At 47.5% G+C, this 13,952-nt stretch overlaps 1 protein-coding gene across 4 annotated transcripts in view; it reads right to left on the reverse strand.

Annotated features, from left to right (window-relative positions):
* Positions 1-2,967: 2,967 nt before the first annotated feature.
* Positions 2,968-13,952, reverse strand: part of Il31ra (interleukin 31 receptor A) — a 40,435-nt gene continuing 29,450 nt past the window's right edge. For all 4 annotated transcript variants that reach the window (XM_050152752.1, XM_050152751.1, XM_050152750.1 and 1 more), the window contains 6 exons: positions 12,873-12,974; positions 11,553-11,699; positions 10,054-10,194; positions 7,307-7,400; positions 5,531-5,612; positions 2,968-4,394 (listed from right to left, as the gene is read on the reverse strand). In XM_050152752.1, coding sequence (XP_050008709.1) covers positions 3,927-4,394; positions 5,531-5,612; positions 7,307-7,400; positions 10,054-10,194; positions 11,553-11,699; positions 12,873-12,974 — 1,034 coding nt within the window. In that variant the 3' untranslated portion in view covers positions 2,968-3,926. The remainder of the gene's footprint in view (positions 4,395-5,530; positions 5,613-7,306; positions 7,401-10,053; positions 10,195-11,552; positions 11,700-12,872; positions 12,975-13,952) is intronic.

Genomic DNA, 13,952 nt, shown 5'->3' on the forward strand with positions numbered 1-13,952 from the left:
AGCCTTAAGAAGTCATATCAGGAAAGATGTGATCATAAAACCTTCAGCAAATTCAGCTTTGTAAACAGCTCCAAGTAGACAGGACAAAAGTAAGAAAAGCTCCCCTGAACAAAGATGTTTATCATAGTCACTCCCTGGACTAAAAAGATGTTCAGCACAACAGTGTTGACTAAGGACTGCCTCAGAAGCCACAGCGTGCAAACACATGGACGTTAGGGCGGCTGTTCTAAGCATTCCACCCCAGCATTGCTGGCATCTGGAGACCAGTTCCTTAGCCACGAGGATGAGGCTGGTCGTGCCCTGTAGGCAAGATTTCAGCCCTGCTGGCTGCTGCCCACTAGATGCCAGTAGCACCCATCTCAGCCACGGCAGTCAGAGCATCTCCAGGCATGGCTCCTCTGACGTTGTAGGCGGGAGGGCAAACTCACCCTGACTGAGAACAACCAGTACAAACGACAAACAGATGACAAATAGATGCCAGCTCTCCACAGGGCTGGGTAGAGGATAGGGACTGATAAGGGCTGGGCCCCCAGTGTGTGCCCTTCTACAGGAGCCAGGTGCTCAACTAGAAAACCAGAAAGATATCCTGGTTTTGTTGTGGGTTGTGTGCCTACATATGTGTATGATGTGTGCCCATGCATGTGCCCAGAGGTCAGAAAGGGAGGCTGGGTGTCTTCCTTCATCACTCTCTGTCTTGTTCCCTTGAGACAGGGTCTGTCGCTGAATGAAAAGCCAGGCTGGAGGCTAGCGCACCCCAGGAACGCTCCCGTCTCCACCCTGCAGTCCTGACGTTATAAACATCCATGGTGACACCCAGATTTTTATGTGGGTCCTGGGGAATTTGTGCTCAGGTACTCACATTTGTTTGACAAACACAATTATCAGCTAAGCCGCCTCCCAGTGCCTTGCTTTTTTTTTTTTTTTTTTTTTTTTTTTTTTTTTTTTTTTTTATTTAGCAGCTAGTTCAGAGTTAATGATGTCTGAGCCCTACACAGGAGCAGAAGTCCCCCGGAGCTTTGACAAAGGGGCAAATGGGATACACCACAGGCTCTGCCATCATCCTAAGTCTCTGCCAGTTACTGAAGTTGCAAATGGGCAGAAAGGGGAGCAGCCACAGATAATAGGTAAATGAGGCATGGTTAGCCCCTCCTCCAGTAAGCTTCATTTGCAAGCCCTGAAATTTTAATTTCAGATTAGAACGTTAGGCATTTCCTTTGGATGGTCTGCTCTTGGGTGGTGCTCAGGTAATCTCAGTCTGTGGTTCTTCCTGCAACCCGGTGTTGTTTCAGGGTAAACTACTGAGCCGCAGGCCTCCATTAAACTTAAGGATGGCTGAGTCCTACACTGGCAGGTGATAATGGTTGGAAGTAAAGAACTTCCTTTGGGTGGTCTGTTTCTATTTAGCTTATCATGGCTGGCTCCTACATTGGCTGGCTCATCCTTTTTCTTTGACAGAAAAGAGAGAAAACACAGATGGCCTTCTTTACCCAGGGAGCAAACCCCTGGATGCTAAGAGTGGATGTCTATGGTGAGTGGATTCAGGAGAGGAATCCGTCATGGCCTCTGAGCCTGCATCCTGTGATTCCGCCTGGAGAATGCAATGTGAAAAGAAAACCAACTGTCCCTAGAGCTGGCTCTGCTGGGACCACCCCAAAGCCCACCTGGGACAACACAGGGCCTTCAACAATCCTACCCACCAAGGGCAACGAAGGTAAATCAGGGGTGTGGCACAAGGAGGCCGAGAGGGAGAGAAAAAACTGAAAAGAAGTGGAGATAGCACCTGAAAAAAGGGGAGGGCAGACCAGGGAGGCTGAAATGAAACAGAAGGGGGCAGAACAGCTGGTGCAAAAGACAACCCAGGATGCCGCTGGCATCTGTGATGCCAGGGTAGCAGAGGTAGGCAGAGGGCATTTTGTGTGTGTGTGTGTGTGTGTTTGCACACATGTGTGTTCTCTCCACCTCTCTTTTTCTCTCTCTCCACTGTTCGTGGGCTTAAGATTCAAAAGCATCATCATGCCTTTTTTTTTCTGTGACCCTCTTGAGACTTCACCAGCTCCACTAACCTCCCATGATCCCCAGCTAGAGGCTGAAGGGTCAGAGAGAAGAGGTGTAGGAGGGCCCTTCATTATCCCTCCCCAGGTCAAGCTGGAAGGCTGAGTTGAGCCTCTCCAGTCAGGGATTCCTGGGGGAGAGGCTCTGAGGAGCTGTGCTGAGCTACACAGCAGGAAGGGAACGGGTTCAGGGTGGCCTAGGATCAAATGGCCCTTTGGTTAAATCACTTTCTAGGCTTGAGGGCAAGACAAGGGATAGGAGGGTGATCTCCAAAATGAGAGTCGGGTCCCCTCAGGTCCCTCCCTGGTTCCCTGACCTATAAACCTTCACTAGGGACAAAGGGCGGGGCTGGGGAAGACTGCAGCCACTGAGACACAATTTTTAAATGGCCTATGGAGGGAGGGAGGCTTTGGGAAGCAGCCTCAACTTCCTGTGCCCACAGTAAGATTGCAGCCAAGTGACTGATGACCCAAAAGGACAAATGCGTGAATCCACTATCAAACCATGTCTGGACAAACACATGACTCTAGAAGACTTCAAATGCAGCCCTGCAGACACCAGGCTCTCAAACATCCTCAGAATCCGTCCCAGGGAGGACTGGGGAGGTCAAGTCTTGACAGCAACATTGGTCTGTCATTATCTCGAAATGTCAGGGTCTTGGGCTAGAGATGAATTCTACTGAGAGGAAAGGAAAGCGACGCATTTGCACAACTGAATGGTGGTTTGTGAAATGTATGTCTGTAACCCAAGCACCGCCTACTCAAACTCTTCTTGCTTCCTGGCTGCCCATCACCTCCTGTCACTCAGCCACTGTCCCGCCCACTGTGATCTCATCAGGTTCCCAGGGATCGGCCCACTACTGTGCACAGCTGCACAGGCCCAAGCAAATACCCCCCCCCCCCCCACACACACACACACTCCCTCTGGTCACGAGCTCTGTGCTTGGCTATAGCAAAGGGGCAGAGGTCTCAGGACACAGCAGTGAAGTTGCTGAGCACTGTGTGCTCCCAGGCCCTGATTGTGTGTGGCTGGGAGAGACCTTTTCCAGTCTGCTCAGTAAGCATTCCTGGGCTCCACGCCAGCGTGAGAGGCAGTGTCTCTGAACAACAGCCACTGCAATGTTTGGTGCCTTCTACTACCAGATACGGCGCAAGCCAGAAGAGAAATGGCCAACAGAGCAGGCATACCTGCTGCCTAGCCCACGGTCCAGACCAGTGCCTTTCTGGAGCGTCTCCCATTTCCTGATTTACTAGCTGTCGGTGTGTAATAAACCTGGGGCGGATGGGATGTGGAGAACACTTGCCTAACATAAACAAGACCCTGCTGGGTTCATCCCCGAGTGTTGCAAAAATAAAAAACTAAATATAAATTGGTGGTGAAGAGTCCTAGGAAGGGCATGAGGAAGACCCTTGAGATGGAGCAAGGGCTAAGGAGCCTGGCAAACCATTAGGAAGCCACTCCACTTCCTGGCCTCTGCACCAAAGGGAGAAATCTTGTTCAGGAACAGGGTGAGGAAGGGTAGAGATCAGATTCCCACAGGAATCAAGTACCAACCAAACAACCGTCCTGGAACCCTCAGGGCAGCTTCAGCAGTGGCTGGGTAACTTCGTCCTTTAGGATCTGAAACTGGGTCCTTCTCTCGAAGTCATTGTCTCAAAGGGGCTGGGCGAGAGTACTTGGAAGAAAGTGACTTGATTTTCTTTGTAAAGCACTTCCTTCTTCCTAGAACAAGTTGACATCTGTGTCACCATGTTCCTAGAGACTTAGCAGCAAAACGAATGGGGAGGGGCCAAAGAAGACTTCTGGAAGTCTCGCGGTGTCTTTGCTAGGGAAGGGACCCACGCAGTCTGCGAGGGCTCACTCCTCAGCGGCGCTTAGATTTCTCTCTTGGTGTGCTCTGGGATATTTCCATGCACAAGAAACTCCCTGGTGGTCACTGAATTTTTCAGATACGGATTCGGAGGTCGCTCCTCACTGAGAGGCTCTGGTCCTGGACTCCGACGGGAAGACAGAAGTTGCTCATCGAATTCTGTGTATGTCTCTTCAGTTGTTCCCAAACCCTGGTTATGGGTGTCTCCAGGAATAACCTCGGTTGCAGGGGGCCTCTTAAAGCTTCCCCCTGGGGGACAGTCAGGCCTCGACGGAGAGGTCACATACTCATTGGCCTCTCCTCCCAGAATGCTCTCCTGACCTTTCCTAGCTTCCTCTGCGGAAAGGACTTCCAGAAAGTTTTCGAAGTTTACCACCAACTTGTCAATGAGGTCAGCGGGGATAGAGCATGGTTTTAGGATCCTGTCTTCTGTGCTCCCAGGGTTGTCAGACTCCTTCGGACTGGACTTTCTCTACAGAAAGAAAAGGGGGCAAACACCCCGGGAGTCACGTGAGGAGTGCAAACGGCAGAGCTGAATCATTAGATTTGGGACACAGACTCCCTGCCCCCATGTACAGCCCCCCACATCTCTCACTGGTCCAGATGGTGACCCCCCCCACTTCCTCAGGAGCTGAGGAGCAGCACCCCAGGGCCCACACTCCCTCTAGAGAGTTCAAGTCTCTCTTCCACAGCGTATCTGCAAAGCTCCAGGTGAGATGAGAACCCTTAGGGGGAAACCATAAAGGTAGACACCATCAGGAAATCCAAGGCCACCCGACAACAGGGCAGGGCTCTGCCATCTTTGTCTCCTGCTGGCCCGCGCCCGGCAGGCAGTTGAGAATTAGCCAGTGCATGCTGCAGAGGCCTGACCTGCACACTCTGCAGAGTACATTTCATTGACTTAATAAACAGGAGAACAAAGGGGCCAACATAGAACACAAGAAAAGGAGGGAACAGAAACAGTTCATTACAAAAATGCCCCTTTAGAAAAATAAATTCTGAGTTGAAAAAAAAAAGACTAACATTTTAAATTCTTGCATCAAGGAAAACCTATGAAAGGGCATTCAATAATAAGGATTTAAGAGCTATGGTCCACTGAGCTGATTTACTTTTAAGGGGGAAATCATAACTTAGGCATTTTTCAAGTTTCCTATTTAAAAACATACTTAAAAGGAGGATTTCTACTTGGAAAAATATATAAGGAAACGCTACTGCCAATTAAATAATTTTTGACTCTAACTCTCTCCATCGGAAAGATGCCCTTGGGTTACCACTTTCCCCAGCACCCTGTGTCTCTGAATGACCACAGAATTGACAGTCAGGCCCTCATGTTCCCCATCACAGAGCCAAGTCTGTTAAACCTTCAGGACTGGTTTTATGTTGGGAACACCTCAGGCCCTGATGATGCTCTTTCCTCTAGCCCCGAGGGAAGGGTGAAAGTCATGGCAGGAAGGCTGATTCCAGTTGCCCTTTCAGCTGTTTCTTGGGCCTTTCAGACTTCAGTTCTTTCTCGATGAACCCCGAGGAAAGCCTCTCCCATGCCCATCCACCCGCTCCACCTCCCCCAGCCAGCCTACAGTTTCCTAGACAAAACCCAGCAGCGTGTACCTTGAAATCATCTCCGATCCATGTGGCTAAACTACTTTCAGCAGGGTTGGGAACATCAGGACAACACAGACGAGTCAACCAGCTATTAAAAGATGAGATTTTAGAAAAGGAGGTAAGCTCGAGTCCATGTGTAGTGTGTGGCTGAGCTAAGGGCAAGGCTTTCTAAAGGCAACTGTGTGACTCCCTGTTCAAGAAGAGCATGGTTATTTGAATTAGAATGTCCCCCACAGGCTCATATGTTCGAATACCTGGACCCCAGTTGGTAGAACTGTGACCTTGTAAGAAGAGGTGTGTCACTGGGGGCAGGCCTTGAGGTTTCAGAAGCCCACCCATATCGGTCTCATACGGCTGTGCCTCGAGATGTGAGCGCTCAGATCCTGCTCCAGAGCCCATTCAGCCTCCTGGCACGCTCCCTGCTGTAACCATCATGGACTCTAACCCTCTGAAACTGGAAGTCTCAAATAAAACGTTTATAAGCTGCCTTGGCACAGTGTCTTATCTTAGCAATAGAAAAGGAATGACAGAAGGTAACTGCATAGCTCCCTATTCAATAAGTGTAAACTTCCACACTCTAGCCTGGCAGGAAATATGAAGCAGTTGTCTATGGGATACCACAGGAGATGCATGCTTCCCCCATGTAATTATGTCCTTACCTTCCTTTTTCCATCACCCCTGCATCCCTACCCCTGTCCTGATGATGGAAACTGAATTACAGCCACTCTTGGCAAATATATTCTTGGGAGCAGTTAATATACTAACCACCCACGCTTCTACATAGTGGTCCCCAAAGCATGTTCCCAACTTCAGCACCAGTATCACCAAGTAATCAAAATCCAGATCCCTAGTCTTATCCCAGAACTCTGAGTCAGACGCCCTTGGGGCAGGACCTGATTTTGACATGTGCCAAGATTAAAGCTGGTTACTCAAGAGCACGGTGTACAAAAACCTGGGCTGTGACTTGGCCTCACCACACTGTTGGTAATTGATGTGTTGACGTTGACGTGTGCTTAATCACGAATGAATCACAGCTGCTGGGCAGAGGAAGCTCAAGGGCCACTCTAGAGTGCTCTACCAGGGAGAAACTGGGGCAGCATAAGGCTCACTGCAGGGAGTAATACAAGATGCTAAAGACAAACATTTCCCCCACACTGGCAAGAGCAAGCAGGACAAATGTGCCTGCAGCCAGCCTTCCAACTCTGCACCACAAAGAACAGGTCTCTGTTCCCACCCAGCTGGCTAACGCCCTGATCCCAGGGCTCAGTCTCCTCTCCACACCAGCGTCAGGTAATAAACAGACACTGACAGAAAGAGCCTATGGGGCAGCTGGTACTCCCTGGTCTCAGAGGAATCTAGACTTGGTGTACAGACCTGAACAAATACGTCTTCTTGTTTGTTAGAGTTCTGATGAGTCCGAGGGTGTGCCCTGTAATCATTTCCACAAAGATGAGCCAAAGGAATGAATGAATGCCACCCCCTCAGGAAGGAACGCCCTCTGATACCAGGGCCACGGCGCCTTCCACTGCTTTCTGCTGCTCATTTTATTTTATTTTATTTTAAATTCTTTAATGATTGATTTAACTTTATTTTATGTGCATTGGTGTGAAGGTGTCAGATCTCGTGGAACTGCATTTTCAGACAGTTGTGAGCTGCCTTGTGGGTGCTGGGAATTGAACCCAGGTCCTCTGGAAGAGCAGTCAGTGCTCTTAACCGCTGAGCCATCTCGCCAGCCCCTCTGCTGCTCATTTTAAAGATAATCACTTTCGATTAGAAACTCACTTTGGCTTTTTGAGACCAGACGTCACCGTGAAGATGCTAAGGAGGAGAAGGCCTCCTCCAACCAGAGATGTCAGGAGGATAATTTCAAAGACACCTTTGCAACAAAGAGAACAAAATACCATTGTCAATATACTTCCCCGATTCATTGACAAAAATCAAATAACGTTTTCTTTTAGCCTCAGCAACATCTCTCATTAGTTTTCTTCTACTTGAATTCAATTTCTTTCTATTAAAACCATTGGAATTTTGGTTCCCCATCTAGCTGTCTTTCCCCCATGTGATATGATAAATGTTGATATTTTTCTTTTGTATAAGTATATATCACTTATACAGAACAACGGGCTTCGTCATGACATCTTCAAGCATTACACATTATATACTGATAGATGTGTTCACCAGGGTCATCTTTCAACTTCATTCATTCAGTCAGGACTTACTGAGCATAGCTATTGGCCAGACATCATTCTGAGAAATAAAACAAATAAGAAAGCAAGAAATACCAGATCCTTACTCACTGGTTCTTATATGCTGGGGTAGAAAGACACACACAGTAAAACTCTGACACTTAATCTAACTATTGATTTGCCTGGATGGAGGGATGCCTACAGAACAGTAAAAGTGTGCTTCTGTGTCTCTGTGAGGGTGTGTTCAGAGAGACTGAACTGGAGAGCAGCTTAGGGGAAGACCCACCATGAATGTCAGCAGTACCAACATTCAGGGACCCGAATAGGATAAAAGTGGAAAAAGAGAAAGCCAGTCAGCAAGGGCAAGTTCCCTTCTTCCTAAGCCTGAATGTTGATTGCTAGAGGCATTACCCATGGATTTCAGACTTCAGCTTAGCTAGGCTTTGGACATGGACTCACTCTAACAACTCTCCAGAGAGCTTCCAGGCCTCCAGCTTTAGACAGGGACTGTATAATTAACCCAGATCTTATTCTAAAACTGAGTGGCTCCCAGGGTCTCTGTTTGGACAGCATGCTGATGACCACTGTTGGAAAACCTAGACTCCACCTACATAAACCATATCCATTTTGTTCTTCTACAGAATCTAAAACAGAATAGAGGGTAAGGTGGAGGGAGGTTAACAACTTAATTTTGCATTTATGTATCATTTATTTAATTTTTTAGATAGGGTCTGCCTCATTGTGTAGCCCACACTGGCCTGAACTCACCATGTAGACTGATCTAGCCTTACACCTCCCATGTTCCTGCCTCTACCTCTTGCGTGCCGAGGCTGGCATATAGCACCATGGTTAGGTATGCTCACGAGAAAGAGCTGCCCTGCACCACTACAGAGAAAAGCACTCCAGGAGATGCACAAGCCTTGGAGAAGGAGCAAGTGAGAGAAACAGAGGCAGGGAGTGAAAGGAGGCAAGGGGCGGGCAGTGACCGGTGGGTTTTCTACAGGGAATGTAGAACTTGAAACTGTGACCTCTGTGTCTGAGTGTCTTGTAGAGGGCTGAGAGACAGGTAAGAACACTAGCTGCTCTTGCAGAAGACCCAGGTCCAGCTCTCAACACCCACATGGCTGCTCACAACTGCCTATAACTCCAGTTCCCGGTGATGCGAACCCTCTTCTGTATGTGGTCCACGTAAGTTCACTCAGCTACACACATTTTCAAAAGAAAAAAAAAAAAGGTGGGGTGAACGGAAGTTGAGTGGTCTGTAATCTAATCTACAAACCAAAGAGGGAAATCCTAGGCTCCGACACAGGATCTTGTTCTCAGCTTGATCCTGAGAGAAAATACCATGATCTGCCCAACTTGTATCCAGTGCTCTGAAAACACAGCATGATTTTTTTTAAAAGAATTTTTCAAAGGCAGCATCAAAGAGAATGCCAAGATGACATTGCTCGTCCATGGAGGAGAACATGCTTTCTGTGCAAAGGCAGATGCTCTGCTCGTGGTTCCCAGAGGCACCGTCTGTTTTATGCTTTTGGGGAGTATGAATCACAAAAGGATTTTGAGACGCACAAGAAGACTCTTTTCTTGGCTTGTACTCGTTATTGCAAAACCTAACCGTGTTCCGTGTGTTTTGTTTTTCCAGTTTTCTGAAACAGGGTCCTCCTGGGTAGCCCCTGCCATCCTGGAACACGCTCTGTAGAGCAGGCTTTTCCCTTCTTTTTCCTTCATCTAGAACACATCCACTGCCTTCCTACTACCTATCTCCCTTAGCCAACAACCATATGAACCACTACATTTTACATGCTTGTTAATCTATCAAGGTCTTCTTGCTCTCCGTGTTTTCAAAGTAAAAGCTGGTAAGCTGAATACACACACACACACACACACACACACACACACACACACACACATCTTTTTGCTCAAAAACCCCACCGATGGTGACACTGAGTCTCTCTTCCTGTTCACCGGTGACCTCTGATCGGCCAGTTTTTTCTTCCGAGGTTCTGTTGCACAACCCCTGACATTTAGGAACTAGCGAGCGTGAGGGGATGACAGCCTGCCCTGGAACTATTCATGGCTGAGGCTGAAGTTGATTGCTTTCCCAAAGGCTATTGGGGGGCTGCCTATCAGGAAGGAGAAGCAAAGTGAGCAGTCTGTCTTACTCAGCCCTCAGTGCGCCTGCTCCTCTGCAGCTCCTTGGTGTTCCTCTTTCAGGGAGGTGGCCGACCCAGAGAGAGCACAAGGCTTCATGCTCTGCTGCATTCTGCTGGCTTTCCGGCTCTTGCCAAATGGCATCTCCCACCCAAGGGAAACTCCACGCGGAGGCCTGAAGCTGGTACTCACTGATTGACGAGGTCCTGAAGTTTATAGTTTCCCCATTGGTCCCCCCAGCTCCAGTGTTGGCCACAACCCATACGGTATAAGAGGTCCTTCGTGTCAAAGACTCCAGGTCATACTGCAGGACTTGTGAGTTAACTGTCTTGGCTGGAGGGAGAGACAGAAGCTGAACAGTTCAGCAAGCCAAACTGAAAGTGCGCATTAGTGCTGACCCTCAGAGCCCTGGCCTGAAATTCTAGCCAGCCCTCTCTCAACTTTTGCTTAATTCAAGTCCATCGAGATGGAACAAAGACCTAAATATAAGAGCTAAAAGTATAAAACTCTTCAAAAGCCAAAATAAATAAGTCACAACTTTAAATTGTGAATGGTTTTTAAAAATATGATACCCAAGCATGAGCAACTATATAAAACAATAGTAATCTGAACTTCATTAAAATTAAAATGCCTTTGTCCATCAAAAGACAGTGTAAGACTGGAACAACTATCTACAAAATTAAGAAAATATTTGTAAGTTATATATTTAATAAGGAGCTTGTACCCACAATATAAAGAACTCATAACTCAAAACCACAAAGACAACCCAATGTTAAAATGGGTGAAGAAGTTAAGAGGATATTTCTCTGAAGAAGATGGACAAGCGGCTAATGACTATACAGAGGGCTGCTTCATATCCTTAGTGACTAGAGAAAAATAGTTTTCTAAATGAGATATACACTGTAAGATTTATTTATCTTATTTTGCAGTGAACTCAGAGCCTCGTGCATGTTGGGTAAGTGCTTGGACTCTGAGCTGCCCCCGCAGCCCCGATTATGTCTTTGAAATAATCTGAGCACGCAATGAGTAGACAGTCTGGTAGTTTCCAGAGGCTGTGGGGGGAGGGAAATGGGAGCCACTGATTAAAGAATACAGAGCTCTCATAGGGAGAAGAAACAGAGAAAGGTGATGGCTACGCAATACGATAAACGTTCTTAAGATCTAAAAATGTTTAGTGCTAATTTTTACATTATGTATACCCTACCATAACAAAATCAAATTTAACCTAAATGAGAATCCAAACATAGCCCAGAGTTTACGGTGCCAGGAGATACTGTGGACTTAAAATGAAGCACCCAGGGTAGTGGGTGGTAGAGCTCTGCAGCCAGGCAGTGCCACCAGACAAAGTCTGTCCCCGCACATGAACCCACTCCTTAAGCTGGGTGGATCCCGCTAGGAATAATGGTCGTGGGAGTCTGAGGGGGTGGGTCAAACCATTCCGTGACTGAGCAGGAGAAATCACTTCAGCGACCCCCATTCCTCTTTAGGGGGCTTGCCTACATTCTTCTTTAAACTCTTTCAACTATTTCATGAGGTGGTGCTCTTGACTCTACATGCAGAGAGGTACAAAGAGGCTAGGTATGTGTGTAAGGTACAGATCATAGCCCTGGAAGTCCCCTCCTGTGTCAGGTCTAAGTCACATCATCTGGGGAGAGGGGCCGATTGAGTTTGCTCAGCTTGAGAACACTTACAGAATTCTTTTTCACCTTCAGCTTGGCAAAATATGGTGTAGTTATTGATAAATCCCATTCTTCTATTCTTGGGAATCTCTTCCCATACGACTGTGGCTGTCTTCAGACCGATGTTCTCCACCCTGGTCCTAGGACCTTCGGATGGAGCTTCAGAGGACAGGGAGATGAAAAAAAAAAAAACCACAAAGATTGAATCCCACCCAGGAAGATCCGCACCTACCCCAGAGTTGCTACCATTGTTCAAGTAAGACCTGAAATGCTGGGGGTGAAATAAGGTGGATGCATCAACTAGTTTGTACAGGTTGTTTCTTTTGTTTTCAGTCAGGCCTATCATATATGACCACAAGGAATTTCAAAGCACCAAGAAAATGTGCTTTCTTATAGGTCCCCCATTCCAATGATCACCCAGCTTTCATTTCTATATGTAAAGCACAGCTATGATCAGCTGAAGGCTAACCTCCCTGGCCGAACTGTATACATCAGGAGACAGTTGCCAGCGTTGAAGCTAGAAGATGCTAACTTTCAAAAAGATGAAAAACAATCTGAGCAATGTGCAGGAACTAGCTCTTGTAGACCAGGCTGGTCTCGAACTCACAGAGATCCACCTGTCTCTGCCTCCCGAGTGCTGGGATTAAAGGCGTGTGCCACCACCACCCAGCACTTAAAAGATATCCCGGAGGCTGCAAGACATCAGCCCAGTGGCTAAAGCGTTTGCCATGCAATCCTGAGGTCCAGTTAAGCTGGCCATGGTGACTTGGCTTGTAATATCAGAGCTGAAGCGATAGAGACAGGCAGATCTCTGGGGATTGCTGGCAAACCAGCCTAGACTGGTGGGGAAGCCCCAGGTCCCAGGGAGACAGTCTCAAAAAATCAAGAAGGTGGATGGCTCCCAAGAAATGACAAGCGAGATTTGACATCTGGCCTCCACACATGTGCACCAAAACACACACGGCCAGCATGCACACACTCACAGAGAATCACTTTCAACGAGTATCTGATGAACTTGATGGGCTTCCTGGATTGATCTTCATTAACGCTAACTTTGGTTCCAGCGCTAGTTGCTGCTGTGTTGTGCCGTCAGGCAAGGAGTTTCGCCTCTGTGAACCTCGATTTCCCCTTTGTAAAGGGGGAAGTGACCAGGTCTGTTGAACTCTTTATTTATATCTGCCCACCTTTGAAATCTAATGATGCTGTAACTGGGTCCAGGTGTGCCAAACACGTTTGAAAGGGAAGATTAAGCTGTGGTAGAATTGGACCTGATGACAACCCAGCATCTGAATTCACAAAAGTGGGCTTCCGCCAAGGTTGAGCAACACGTACCTCCTTCTTTGGCGTAAGCTTGGATGGTATATGGCTGGCCCACTTCTTGTCCCAGCACTGGATACACTGATATATTATAGCACAAAAAAGGCTTTAATTTATCTTGAGGTAAGAGGGGGATGGAGAGAGAGAGAAAAAAAACTGCATAAGTACACATAATGGAGAACAGAGGAAACGAAGGACTACGCCCCGCAGAAGACATTCTGTTTCTAGGTAAGATGGTCTCTACCATCTCTTCTGTTCTAAAATGGTCTAACTCCCAGAACTAAACTGAGGACAGTTCTAATAAAATTTACAGCCCCATCATGAACAGGGAGAGAAGCCAGTCCTTCCTCCTCCATTGCTGATTGTATCATATGATTTGGGCACTTGCTGAATAAAATATAACCCTTCTGACAACAGTATATACGAAAATACCTTGAATTCTAGCTCCTCTATCTGCTAGTGTTACTTTATATGGCTTTTGGTTTGTTTTTGGAGACAAAGTCTCATGATATAGCCCAGGATAGTCTTAAACTCAAGATTCTCCACTCTACCCAGCCTCCTCCAGAGGGCCGGGGCTATAAATACATGCCACCATGCCTGGCTAGCGTGTTCTTAATATAGATGCCATGAAGTACCTGGACACAGCCAGAGTGCTGAGACATCCCAGGTGAAGCTAACTTAAGTCTCACATGAGGAATGGACTTTCTTTAAATAAAGTCTGTTTATTCTGTCTGACGCTGAGGAAGGGGCCTAACTCTTAAATGGGCCACTGAGACAGAAAGGAGCTTCTGAGGTAGGACAAATGGTACCCAAAGTCTGGTTTCACCCCAGGATAACTGGGACTCTCCTCAGGTAAAGGTGAAGATTGTGGGGTTTTTGGGCATGGCAGGTGCACAACATTGTTGAGCTCACAGCGGCTGTGGTCACTGTGCAAGTGTTCAAACCAGTCAACATTCCAGCATGAAGTGGGCAGGAGCTCATGAGCCCCACCCCAGCTGAGGCACGATTATGGACAGTTGATGATGGATAGTGGGGGGAGAGTCAGCTCTCTTAAGTGTGTGTACCCCACTCTGCGGTAGGTCAACCACTCTCCAG

This window comes from Alexandromys fortis, unplaced genomic scaffold (genome assembly GCF_014885135.2).
Source record: "Alexandromys fortis isolate MF-2015 unplaced genomic scaffold, M_Fortis_MF-2015_v1.1 scaffold_73, whole genome shotgun sequence".
Lineage (NCBI taxonomy): Eukaryota > Metazoa > Chordata > Mammalia > Rodentia > Cricetidae > Alexandromys > Alexandromys fortis.